The sequence below is a fragment of the Poromitra crassiceps genome (assembly GCF_964638095.1).
Source record: "Poromitra crassiceps genome assembly, chromosome: 30".
NCBI lineage: Eukaryota > Metazoa > Chordata > Actinopteri > Beryciformes > Melamphaidae > Poromitra > Poromitra crassiceps.
Genome location: NC_139652.1, coordinates 10959085 through 10973539, shown reverse-complemented (window position 1 = coordinate 10973539; position 14455 = coordinate 10959085). Strand labels below are relative to the sequence as shown.

Here is a 14455-nt window from a genome sequence, read left to right as displayed (position 1 = left end):
AAGTTGCACAAGAAGGATAACGTAGGTTACCGTGACAAGGTAAGGGAGAACACCCAGAAACAGAAGCTAACCCCAGACCAGAGAGCACCAGACAACCACAGGCTTTTGTTTTGCCTTCAGCATCCACTTTCCCTGATTTCCCAAGTACCCGCTTTACCCGACTATAACATTTTGCTTAGAAAACTGCAAGAGAAAACTAGAGCATATGATGCAATGAATGAAGGATAAGCCGCCGTTTGAAGAATATAACATATAATATAACATGACAAAATAAGAAATGGAGTGAAACAGTTGCAATTAGTGCCTCCCGAGGAGATTTATTTGAATGTTTTATTCATTTTCATGATTAATTCTTACATTTTTCCATTTTCTCCTATCTCTCCAGCGCCTATAGTAGCTCCACGTACCCGTCTATTGGCTAGGAGAATGGGTTTACATTAATAGATGCTGTTCATCTGTATCTTGTATCTGTATCTTTAGAATAATTTTCTGGTTGACACACAAAGACACTGACATCTTGGAGTGAAAGAGTTGCAATGAGTGCCTCCTATAGACCCTTTTTATGTTTGTAAACAGTGATGACATATATATGGTGGGCGGAGCCAAACTGGTTGCAGAAAGTTACGACTAGCGGTTCAGCCGTCATAGAAATATGGAAGATCCGGACGTCTCCTCCACGTATTTTAAAGCTTTGCCAGCAACAGACAGGTTACCTTACACAAATAAGCTAACTCTTTCAATGGGGTGAGGTTTCTTCTCTAGTCTTGTTTAAAATGGTATGATGTCTTTTTCTGAACTTTTTGAATCTCGCTCCTGACACACCATATTACAAAAAAAACCAGTGAAACAAACTGTTGGAGAAAAATATAAGTTCCATGCCATTTCCTAATCAATAAGCTATATTTGCACTGAAACAGAAACGGAACTAAAACTACCGTAAGCATTTTACTGAACTAGAAACTAAATTAAACTAGCAAACCCGCAGTGAAAACTAATTAAAACTAAGCTGAAATTGAAAAGAAAAAGTCAAAACTAAATAAAAAATAAAAACAATGAAAAAGGTGAAAACTATAATAACTTTGCCTCGCAGAAGCTTACTTACAAAGAGGAGTAAACACTTGTTTTCGCGGATGGCTCCGCAGCAGCCCAGGAAGCCCAGGAGGAAGAGCATCCCTCCCATGGCCAGGATGATGTAGACGCCGGTGAAGAGCAGCGGGTTGGCTGCCACTATCTCCCTGAACCCTGTGGGGTCCACCAGCACCCACACTCCCACCCCCAGGAGGAAAGACCCCCCCAGCTGGTGGAGGAGACGAGACACAAGCAGTTAGACACACATTTTTTAACCAAATTTAATTTGAGGAGAATTCACAGGATGGTTCAATATCCTCAATGGCTCACAGACATTTGGACTGTAAATATTATGTATATCATATAGTGTATAAATATATATATATATACATACATACATACATACATACATACACACACACACACACACACACACACACGTATATATATATATATACACACACACACACACACACACACACACACACACACACACGTATATATATATATACACACACACACACACACACACACACACACACACACGTATATATATATACACGATACGATACGATACGATATACTTTATTGTCAGTTCACACTGAAAATTATATATATATATATATATAATATATATATATATATATATATATATATATATATATACATACATATATATACATATATATACTGGTATATATGCGTAGAAAACGCTTTTTCCAGTAGAACAAATTGCAGATGTTGAATAACAAACATCTGAAGCTGGCTCACTTGGAACAGTTGACCAGCAGCAGAGTGAAATGCTCATTTCTAAAAGGCTGGCAGGAGGGTTGAGGGAGAGATACATAGCCTTAATGCCTTAGTTAGTGGGGGGTTGGTGGAGATACTGTACTGTAGTTAGCTACCCGGCTTCAACTAACCCCCCCACCTGTCAAAGAACACCACCACCACCACCACCACCTCCATCCCCTCTTCCACTAAAGCCCTATCTTCAGTCTCCGTGGGGCGACTCATGTGATTAAGAAAGGGAGCTAAAGAACTAGGGGGAAGAGCTCTGAGCCGCACGCACACACACTCCCTGTCTTCCAGTCACAGGGAGAGAGACCTGGGTGCGTCTCATCAGCTCAAAGGCAGAGGTGGTGGTATGGGGAGAGGAGGTAGCCATTTTGAAAGCTCTGTGAGCTTGAGAACAGGGGTGTGAATCAACACAAAGGCACTGAAACAATGGGTTGTTATTGAGCGGTGCTGACAGCCAGGTGTATTCTTTGCTCTGCTGGTCACAATATTACTCCAGCCTTGAACAACAGCATTTGAGTAGTCTTTATTTCCTTCTTCTGATTTTGGCCCCATTTTCTCCCCAATTGTACTTGGCCAATTTCCCCCTGCTGCCCCGGTCGCTGCTCCACCCCCTCTGCCGATCTGGGGAGAGCCGTAGACTAGCACCACGCTTCCTCCGACACATGCGCAGTTGCCTGCCAGCCGCTTCTTTTTCACGTGACAGCGGGGAGCTTCACCGGCAGGACGCGGGAGGGTCACGCTATAACCCACCAGTTCCCTTCCGCCCCGAACAGGCATCCCCCGACCGACCAGAGGAGGCGCTGGTGCAGCAGCGACCAGGACACATACCCTTAATCCGGCTTCCCACCCGCAGACACAGCCAATCGTGCCTGTATGAATGCCCGACGAAGCCGCAGGTAACATGGGGACCGCGAACCTGTGACCCTCGTGTTGGTAGTCAGGGAATCTACCGCTACACTACGAGGCGGGCGCCCTCATTTTTGAGTAGTCTTTAATGCTTAGTTGAGCTTGTTAAAGCAGGGAAAGAGAGGAACCTTCTTAGGGGCCCTTTACACGAGGACAGTTTCTGGAAGAAACGACACAATAGCGTTTCCTTCACACCTTTTCCTTCACACCTTCTCCCTGTTTACATGAGCGCTGTTGAATTTTTAAAACGCCGTAATGTACATGCCAGGTCGCTAGGTGGCAGTGTGATCACCTTATTCTTTGCCCATACAAGGACGCTTCTGCATGACGTCATTTCGTAATCGTCTTTCCGGTTTTAAACGCGGAAGTAGAGTACGCTTTCCGCAGTCATTTAGACTTGCCAAAAAGCTTTTTTCAAGCTAAAAAAAAACCCAAACTGTTTTAAAGTTTTAATATTTGTGAGAATGTAACATATACAGTATGTGACCAGTTTATCAGAATAACGCCTATTGGAAATCTTTAACGAGCAGCGAGGACCAGGAGCGCTGAGTGTGCTATCTGTCAAACCCTACTGTAGGCTACTGGCAGTGAGAAAACACTGTCGACGTGCTTTTGTAACTAACGTTAAATGCCGACCGGGTACAGCCATCGGCTCCTCGCAGCAGTAACGTTCTGAACATGTAACTGAAGTTGGCCGCAGTGTAGCTTAATTCTGAATGTTGCCAAACTTCATTCATACTGACGTTTTATTTGGTTGCCAACTCGCGCACGGCTATGGCGTAATCGCGTGTGTCGCGTGTGCAGGCACGTCAGAGTTTCTGAAATGTGCCGTTCCAAAGCGATCACATGGAGCCCTCAGCGGGAAGCGTATCAAACAATTTCACTCTGGAGAGTGGTTTCAAAATGTGTCGTTTCCTAAGCGCGAATTTCGCCGTCGCCGTCTAAAAGGGAGGCACTAACGATAAAATAATTCCCCGTTTCCATAGGAAACCGTCCTGTGTAAAGCGCCCCTTAATCACAAGTCACACACCCCCCCCCTCCTTTAGGCTGACTCTAATGGGATTAGCTTTGATTGGCTGATCCAAACTGATAAAGTGAGTGGCAGTCAGTCACAAACGCCACACGGCACAGAGGGGCTCAGATGTGTGTCGGCACACTAAAATCTAATCAAAGCAGAATTTGATAGAATCGAGATTCCCTCCATCTAATGAAATGCAAATGTGGCGGTGCCATTAGTCAGTTGGGTAGGTAGGGGGGGGGCGGCCACGATGCCCGGCGTAAATCATCAGATTGACACTAACTTCAGAGATATAGGCAGATCAAAAAGCGTCTTTGAAAGAAGAACACTTACAAAGATGAGGAAATTGAAGACGAACATGAGGTATTTGATGCAGCTGAGACAGTCGCCCTCCATGGTCGTCCCCCTCGCTGAAGCCTCTCCCTGCCCCTGAGAGAGAAGATGACAGAAAACACACACACACACACACACACACACACACACACACACACCTGTCACTTCATGCATTGTGCCATATCCTCAACAGCTTCCACATTCCCCTACTACTGTACACTGTGGATAGGCATTCGGATGAAAAACTGCCAAGAAAATAGCATGCACCGTAAAACCCACTCACATTTTTAACAAGTTCTGCCAGTCAAACACATGCAATGTGCACACACACACACACACACACACACACACACACACACACACACACACACACACACACACACACACACACACACACACACACACACACACACACACACACACACACACACACACACACACACACACACACACACACACACACACACAGGCCTGTCAGTTGAGTTGGCCCAATTTCAGCAGAAAAGCCTCACATTATCCCCCCCTCCTCCCCGAGGCTTACTGTACCAGCTATAGTTTCTGAGCAATGACTGACAAGTTTGGGCAACACATTCACGATGATGTCAACCCAACCTGGCACAACAACTCATCTCAACAGAGTTTATAGTCTGCCTTTACAGGCAGAAAGACTGACTCTCTGTCACCAGATAGACGGGGTCTCCGGGTTCAGTGTTACTCAAGGGGATGTGTGTGTGTGTGTGTCCCAACATTTTAAGGATATGAGTCCTCCTGACTGGGACCTCTTGTGCATTAACTGACAGCATATGGCCTTTACTATGGAGTCTGTTCCTTAATGTAATGAGAGAGGAACCATCCTTCTACCTGACACACAGACACACTTTCCCTGATGAGAGTCCAACCAGGAAGCACTCCTGCTTAATGAAGAACCCCCTCTTTTTCATTAAGAGGCAACATGGCTGTCTCAAGAGTCCATGACCCTGTACCCCTATATATCTCTCTGACCCACCAACAAAAGCCTCTATTATAGCATTTGTTTAGCCTACCAGTAGACCTGCGACAATTAGGCAATTAATCAATTAGTCGGTCGATGGAAAATTAATCGCCAACTATTTTTATGTTTGATGAATCTTTAGACAATTTTTTTACGAATTAAAAAAAAAAACTAAAATTCTCTCCCTCCAGCTTCTTAAATGTGTTTATTTCCTGGTTTCTTTAGTCTCCTATATGACAGTAAACTGATGGTCTTTGGGTTGTGGACTGTTGGTCAGGACAAAAGAAGACATTTGAGGATGTCTTGGGCTTTGAGGGAAAATATATATATTTTTAATTTTGTGACATTTTATAGATCAAACGACTAAGCGATTAGTGGAGAAAATAATCAAGAGATTAATCAATGATGAGAATACTCGTTAGTTACAGCCCTACCTACCATTCCAACCTGTTGGGAAACCAGATTTTCTTTTTAGAGAGTGTAATAATTGCCTAAGGAAACATCCCGTGAGGCAGCTATAATGGGCTGTCTCAGTGAAAGGAGAAAATTAATTATTTGGCACAAATGAACCGGCACTCTTTGCTTTGTAGTTGTGATTATTAATTTGCTCTCTCATTGATAGCCCGGATTGAGGCTGCGTAACAAGCAGATTAAAAGGCCCGGATTGAGGCTGCGTAACAAGCAGATTAAAAGGCCCGGATTGAGGCTGCGTAACAAGCAGATTAAAAAGCCATTTCTCAGAGGGGATTGTAAATAGATGTCAGGCGACTACGCAGCTCCACAACTGGAGAAAAGAAAAGACTGCCTTTTCACTTCTGTCTGTCTGTCTGAGTTTTACAGCACGTCCGTCAGGCAGAAGCTCCTAGTCTCCAGGCAGAAGCTCCTAGTCTCCAGGCAGAAGCTCCTAGTCTCCAGGCAGTCTTTACAGCACGTCCGTCAGGCAGAAGCTCCTAGTCTCCAGGCAGTCTTTCTGCTGCCTGCCGTGCCGTGAAAAAGGACTCCTCTGGGGTGATCCGAAGCTCGGGTCATCATCGTCTTTGCTTCCTGTCCATCTGCAGGTATGGAGAGGCTCTGCTGTCGCTCAAATGCGCTTCAGCCTTGACCCGTGTCACCCCTACACACACACACACTTTCAGGTGAACCAAAAGCCATAATAACCCAAACCTCGGTCTAGACGCCAGACTGTTTTGTCTTGTATCGTGTGCTCGCACTGTTGTTTTTCCATTGTTTTTCATTCCACTCTTGTGTGGGGAAAAAAGTCTTTGTCTCAAATGTGTGCTTGTGTAAGTAAGATGGCATGGCAGTGATCAAATTGAACAATACTAAAGATGTCAAGGCAGTCTTTGTCTGTGGGAGTGAGTGAACATACAGTGGAGAAGAACATTTCCTCCCCTTTCCCTTTTCTCCTCTCCACAGACCCGGCGAAATTGATTTAGAGCTGTGGTTAAACACCTCCTCTAAATCATAATGATATGCTTAGGTATTGATCGTCGCCCCTCCTAGCGGCGTTCTGAGAGGAACCAGCGGTCTCGTTGCCCGCGATGGTTTTTAATTACTCCCCTTCCTAAGCCCCACTGAAAGGCCTAACGAGGGCACAGGAGGTCTTAATTGAGATTTGCATACATTATAGGCTGGCGGAGAAAGTGTCAGAGAGGGGCCTCTCTCTCTCTCTCTCTCTCTCGAACCGTCCTGCTCTCTCTCCGTTCATTCCCGGGCCGCTATGATGATGAGAGCAAACCCCATTCAGTGGAGCGAGGGATGAAGGGGCGGGACGAGGAGGGGGAGGAAGAGGAGGGGGGAGGAAGAGGAGGGGGGAGGAAGAGGAAGGGGAGGAAGAGGAGGGGGGAGGAAGAGGAGGGGGGAGGAAGAGGAGGGGGGAGGAAGAGGAGGGGGAGAGGAAGAGGGGGAGGAAGGAGTCGGCTGGAAAAAGCCTCCGAGCTCAACTCACATCTCTGCAAACAAAACAGAAAATGTCTGATTTCTCTCCCAGCTTCATCCTTCTGCCCCTCGCCCTCACCCTTCTTTCTCAGGGTCAAACCGCTTGTCAGATCTGGAGGTAATTTTCTTTTAAGCATTAAAATGCATCGGACGTTTAAAAACGAAGCGGGCTATAAGGTCCTAGCCAGGCTCCGGGTAACAAGTCCACGGCGCACCACCGGCACAGTATAAATCAAAGTGCCAGCAGAGAGACCCGGGAGAAAGTGCAGAGTAAACAAGCTGCTCTTTCCCATGACTCCCCCGGGATCCCAGATCCTCATCGATCACAGGCCAGCCGCACAGATTAGAGCGCTAACTCTCTGTGAATATGCTGCAGGGTACATTATGTAGAGACCATGGAGGGACGCTTCACACCAGGAGCTCCAGCACTACACTAACATACCACCGTCCGCAGTAATGGAGACAAAGTACCACCAGATTAAGGACAGATCCTTCTCAGGTGCTTTCTTTGCCGCGCCAGCAGTGCGTCAAGATAAGGAGCGGTGTGGCATTAGTGTGGGCGTACACACTACAGCAGCAGAAGAGCAGCCATTAGAAACACACAAAAGCCTCAGACACACACATAAGCACTACCGCATTGACATCATTGCAGATAACATGGCTGTAGTGGTCGTGGGTAATATACAGTGTTGGGGGTAACTCATTACAAAAGTAACATATTACATGTAATATATTACTTTTAGCAGTAACTCAGTAATATAACTTATTACTTATAGGATTTCAGTAATATTATACCAGTTACTTTGTCAAGTAACTCAAGTTACAAATTGAGTTACATTTTCAAATCAAAGCACATATTAAAAAAATATACAATCATTTCCTAGTCAAACTGTGTGTTTTTATGCAAATAACTACTATAGATGACAATAACAAAGGAAGAGAATAACATTTAGAATTTTGGATTGTTTACACTGACTTCAAGACAGTTGAAATTATTTTTCGGGATGGTTCCAGGGCGGCGATGTCATTCTAGTGCTGCTGGTGTTTTGGTGAAAGTAATGCAAAAGCAGTGTAATAAGTAACGAGTTACTCTCCACAGACAGTAATATTGTAAAGTAACTTATTACTTTCAAATGAAAGTAACTAGTAATATGTAGTATATTACATTTTGAAAGTAACTTGCCCAACACTGGTAATATATGACTAATATGTTGTTCTTCTCAGTCTGACAATCTTTGCCCTGAGGGATCAGCCAGTAAATGCCATCATCGTCTGCGTCTGCGTTGCAAAATGCCACGCGGCATCCTGCTCAAAGCCGCCCCTTACTGTCGGTGACTGATCCACAGCCAGTTTGGAGCTGCGGAGCCCGGCATGGTTGAGCCTGATAGTGGATTAATAAGAACTGATCCTAAATCATCTGCACAGTATACAGACAGAAGCCAGAAGCTTTATAATGAGGGTATAAACCCAATATGACCTACATTCTTCTCTGTATGACGACGAGGAATTCGGAGACATCACCACCACCACCACCACCACTGCTGCTTTCCTCCATATAAACACAAGAGGGGTCTGCTCGGCTCGGCTCGAGCATCTCCACCACGCGCAATCAACCACGATGGTGACGGTCATGTCAACTCGCTGTAATTAAGAGATAAGGGAAGACACACAGACCCCGCGCCAAGAGTGCTCCCCCCTCGCTGTAGAAAAGCACCCATGGGTGGTTCTCCTTGAAGTTGACACTTTCAGCACGATTAATGAAGTGAGTCCATATCCATCCCCCTGCTCCACCAGTGCAGGCACCACCCGGGACAAATGGATCAGCAAGGCAAGGACACTGTGCCTGCTCCCCAGCCAAACTGTCACCACCATCACCCCCACCACTCCCACCGCCCAGTTACCAGCCAGCCCACTCCATGTCCAGCATGAGCCTGCATAGCAAATCATCATTAATACCTGAAAACTGCTGAGAGTGGAAGGGTTGGAGCTTGACCCCTTTAAATGCCATTGACCCCCTAAATGATCGCTTGTAATGGAACCCTGGGGAGGAAGAGGGGGGGGTGGGTGCAAATCGTCCTCTGGCTCCCTCATGCAGTTGGAGCAGGTGCGCGTCGGCCGGTCCTTCTAATACACACTCTCCACTGTCCTCCCACTGGACCGCACTAATACCCCCTGACAACAACACTAAAAGGGACCACACGCACGCAGCAATCGCCCTTTATCTCAATTAAAAACCCATTTTCATATTTCTCCGCGACTTCCTAAATCGGTCGCGGGGCAAAGTAAACACCCCAAAATGCGAATGAAGACAGGCTCTTCAGGCGGTGAGCGGCGGGGGGGGGGGGGGGGGGGCTCCCCCGAGGTGCACCATGTCCCCCCTAACGAACCACCAATTAGTAGGGAATGAGCCCTGGGCTGTGCTGTCACACGGAGGGGCTCTGAAGTGCCCTGAATGCTAAGCAGCGATCGCAGCACTGTGTGCTCCTTCAGAGGGCATGCGGCTTGCAGACAACACGCAAACGACCACAGAACAGATTTAGAGAAAGTGTACAAAAGTGCCTCAAAGGCAACCCCAGCACACACAGCGTGCGTGTGGGTGTTAGCTCACACAGAGTACAGAGCGTATAGCCGCTCGTTAGGTTGGGTAGTTAGGGCAACTTGTTGGCTAGTAGCCAATGTCCTAGTGCTGGATTAGAAGCCCGGGTACTATTCTGCCCTCATGCGAGCTAAGCTAGGTATAGCTTCTTTACTTCATACAGTACATGTATTTAGGCCCCCTGGTACACATTGCAAGCTTTGCACATTACAGCTACTGCTAGCTCACCACAAACACCGGCGGGCGGACGCCGTCTCTGATGAATTTGCCCTGCCTCGCAAAGCCATTTATCACTTCAGTTCATTGTTCCAATAGTACGTGCCGTGAATCTAAAGCTAGTTCTGAGCGGGGCCCTCTGGGTGGCGCTCTTCTGACCCGTTCGGGCGCAGAGAGGCGACTCTGTGAATCCCCCGAGGGGCAGAAGTCAGTCCTCTGACCAGGCAGCTGACACACTCCTGAACAATAGGCTGATTAAGTGGAGAAGGCTCCCAGTCAGAGCAAACACACGGTCAGATAGGAGACTGGCCACCATGTGTTGTCAACACTACAGCGCTGCCTGCAGGGCCACATTCTTTTACCATCCCGACTGGGCACGCATCCAGCTGTTCCTCCAGCACTAACAGTTGCTCATAATACTATGGTGAGATGAATTCTCCTCCAACCCCTCTGAGATAAGAGAGGGTTGGAAGGTGGAATGGGCATTGAGACTCCCTGCAGCTTCTTGGCTGGATCAACTAGCAAGCAGACATGTGATTGCGATGATGAGGAGATTGTGGCTTGTTGTTGTATCCACCAGCACCAGTGTGTGATCTCCCCCCCCCCAACTGCTCTTACATGAAAAGCTCCCCAAGCTCACTTAATTGTGTCGGCACCTCTATCTGCCCGGCGACTGCAGATAGGAACTGGCTGCATGCGGGGGCTCGATCGATACCGCGCCCGGGCAGATGGTCAATGATGCATCGATCTCCCGGAGTTCCAGCTCTGGTCCGCTGCATCACTAGTTGTCTGGCGGCAGCGAGGGCAATGTAGCAGCAAACAATGAACACATAAACACTTCTCCACTGAACAGTGGCCTGTTAGGACTCTAACGCTAGGGCTTTTTCCCACGGGAAGCTTCAGAGAACGACACACCACCACCACCACCGGGGACTTTCCGCAAAACAAATTTGTTATAACTCGATTTAAGACGTAAATGTTCAATAATTACTGTGATGACAATGAAGGAGATTATCTACGCTTTGGTAGCGGATATGTCACTGTAATCGTCGTGATGATGCTTTCTTGGCTAGGTGTCCCATGAAAAAGAGATTCTTAATCTGAGTAGGACAAGCTGGTTAAATAAAGGTGAAGTACCAAAACTTCAACTAAACATAATGCTCTTCATTATGCCAGAGGCATAGGGAGTGGAAATTGTATAATTCAATTCAATTCAATTAAATATATTAAATAATCTACCGTAAATTTCGGACTATAAGCCGCGGCTTTTTCCCCGTTTTTTGGCCCTGCGGCTGCGGTGCGGCTTATCTATGGATTTTTTCGGGGAAAAAAAAAAAAAAAAAACGGAATTCTCTCTTTTTTAGCACTCTTTCTAACTATAAATCCACTTCTGTTTTAATTTCCTCTCTTGCCCTCTTTTCACCACACCGCGGACACTGTGTGCACTGTAAAAAAAAACACAGGTGGTGTTGTGTTATGTTGTTTTGTTGAAATGTTAATAAATGGGAGCTTCCTCAAACAGCCATCTCTTTCCCGACAATCCCCTCTGTGCATGAACCCTTACATATGGTAATTAAACATTAAAACACAATTAAAAAAAAAAAAAAACATTAAAACACCTGCGGCTTATAGTCCGGTGCGGCTTATATATGTAACAAACAGGCAATTTTGCTGCTGCGGCTTATACTCCGGTGCGGCTTATAGTGCGGAAATTACGGTAATTGTTACACGTCTGTCATCATTACATTTGCTTCCTTAGTCCACAGTTCTTCTTATCACCATCAGTCTCAACCAACACTACAGGCAAGAAGCAATACAACAGTTTGAGATATTCTCTCTCTCTGCACATTGTTCTAAATACACGCAGAGTTTACTCCAGGTTATTGTCTTTGTCTGGACTCCACACATCACAGATGGCCCGGGTTGGAGTAAACAATGGGAGAGACAGGTCCTGATTTAGGGAAAGACAAATCTTTCAGCCTCGGGGGGACTAAATATAAACGGACCCTCAGGAGCGTCAACAGAACAAACACAGGAACACAAAAATACACACCAAGTCACACAGGTAGTGCTCATACGTCACTATCCATCTAAACCTCGACAGAGAAGAGAAACCTGTACACGGCAAACCGATCGTTAACCTGAGCTTGTCAAAGATTTTTGTGAAATCCGTTGGGTGTTTTAGTACATGTTGGACATGTTCCAGGACTAAGTCCAGATCCACATGTGTTCTCTCGAGAAGGACACTGGTATCCAAGGCAACCCGGATATGGGGTGAGAGTGGTCTTTGTCTGCAGAACAGTGTTTGGCATCTCCCCTTAGCACTAGTTCCTGTTACACAAGACAAAGGAGTGCAGAGAGAGCCGGGCGTTTTACGGCAGGGGGACAAGCTTGGCCGGCCATTTGTCTAATGAGAGATCACTCACACACCCAGTGACAAGGCCATGTGTTGTTGGCTCCTCCAACACAGCTGAAGATCCCCGATGTAGAGCGCTGGAAAACATTCATCTCTTTGTAAGAGCGCTTTTAAGATGCACATCTGAAGCGTCGCACACAGATAAAAGTTCAACCCGAAGAGAAGAGAAACGGCACCAACAACATTGTGTAACCTAATTTATGTTACAGGCTGGGGCTCCGGCGCAAACGCAAGGATCAAAACAAAGCCTTGAGGATAATGTGTGTATGTTTGGGCTTTTGCGGAAGCCTCAGATGAAATATGTATATATAATATATCCCCACTGCAAATAGAGAGTTCAGGGAAATAAATCTAAACTGTGTCAATGCCATTGCGTGATGAGTGGTGTGCGGCACAAAATTCCACACTTCTTTAATCTTGCCTCAATAAAAAAAAACTGCTGCTACAACTGAAGTACCCACTGCAAGTTGTAGTGGGTTAGTATAGTAATATAGAGGCGTAATAAACAGCACCTTCATTCTGGAGCACATGATCGACAATATTGTCGAACAGATTTATCACAGAACTTGCATCAATAGTTGTAAATGGACAAAACTTATTATACGCAGTGTTGGGGGTAACTCATTACAAAAGTAACATATTACATGTAATGTATTACTTTTAGCAGTAACTCAGTAATATAACTTATTACTTATAGGATTTCAGTAATATTATACCAGTTACTTTGTCAAGTAACTCAAGTTACAAATTGAGTTACATTTTATTAAATCAAAGCACATATTTAAAAAAGATACAACAATTTCCTAATCAAACTGTGTGTTTATATGCAAATAACCACTATAGATGACAATAACAAAGGAAAAGGCAGTTGAAAAAAAAAATCGGGATGTGTCCGGGGCGGCGATGTCATTCTGCTGCTGCTGTTGTTTTGGTCAAAGTAATGCAAAAGTAGTGTAATAAGTAACGAGTTACTCTACACAGAAAGTAATATTGTAAAGTAACTTATTACTTTCAAATGAAAGTAACTACCGGTAGTAATATGTAGTATATTACATTTTTAAAGTAACTTGCCCAACACTGATTATACGTTACACACACATTTAACTCCACTCCACTATTGTTTGTGTGCATTATGGTTCTGTTCTGTGAGTGATTACGGATGATGTGTCTGGGTCTAAACTCCCCTTTAGCCCCCCCAATCTATACATGTGTGCTGCCCGGCCGTGCCTGGAATACTAATGCTACAAATGCCAATGCAAATCAGAGGCTATACAAAGTGCTGGCCTGCTGGGATGGTGAGGGACAAAGCACTTTGGTCTGTCTGTCAGTGCTCCACACACACCAGCTCCGGCCAGCGGCGCGCGCGCCTCCTCTCAACTGTGTAACAATGGCTTTGCGCCCCTCTGCCGTCAGCGCCTTTACTAAAGCAAGTCTGTCAACAGGCCCATTCTCTGCTGTTCATCTCCCAGATTTAACTCGTCGTGTGTCTTCTGGAGTTGACTCACTGAAAGTGGGTTTGGGTGGTGGAGCAGCGCTCTCAGCATCGCTGCCCCACGATGCAGATGCTTAGGGAGAGGAACCACTGGCAGAAATGTATTTTACACAGGAACACCGACGTGTGGGTGGGTTTTTAAAGATGAAAAAGTCTCTTTTAGACATTTCAAGATAGTAAATCGAAGTGACACTGTGTGTTTCACAGGAGTAGACAAAATAGAGATGGATAATAGATGTAATGTTGGGAGCGCATACCATGGGTACTGCTTGTGCCTCGTCTTTGCTCAGGTGAAGCTGATGACCTCTCTTGGTTTTCGCTCCTCTCCTGTTGTCATGGGGCTGTTGGGACAGAAACACAAGGAAGAGCAGAAGTCAGGTACAGAGTTCATGAGATGAATCAACGGCGAGGTACCAGCAAGGAGCCAGAAGAGAGAGGCACATTTGTCTTGGTTTGTGTAATTCATTTGAGAGGAATAAAAACGGGGCCTTTGGAAAACATAGAAAATACAATTCTAGGACACTTAAAATGAGCGGGTTTGCATGGATTATTTATGAAGCAGCCGCTCCTAGCAGCGATCTCAACCAAGCCTGCAACTGTGTCTTGATCCATGTGGATATTTCACTTTTTAGCTGCAGCCTGCAGGGCAAAAATTAACAGGGACGGGACGGGAAAAAGAGGTG

The 14455-nt window shown here is 45.7% G+C and overlaps 1 protein-coding gene across 1 annotated transcript in view; it reads right to left on the bottom strand.

Annotated features, from left to right (window-relative positions):
• The window catches only part of LOC310800338 (tetraspanin-18B), a 55918-nt gene that overhangs the window by 5665 nt on the left and 35798 nt on the right, over positions 1-14455 (bottom strand). The window contains exons 2-4 of the mRNA XM_083662931.1: positions 14030-14113; positions 4124-4219; positions 1103-1297 (exon numbers count right to left, since the gene is read on the bottom strand). Coding sequence (XP_083519057.1) covers positions 1103-1297; positions 4124-4219; positions 14030-14032 — 294 coding nt within the window. The 5' untranslated portion in view covers positions 14033-14113. The remainder of the gene's footprint in view (positions 1-1102; positions 1298-4123; positions 4220-14029; positions 14114-14455) is intronic.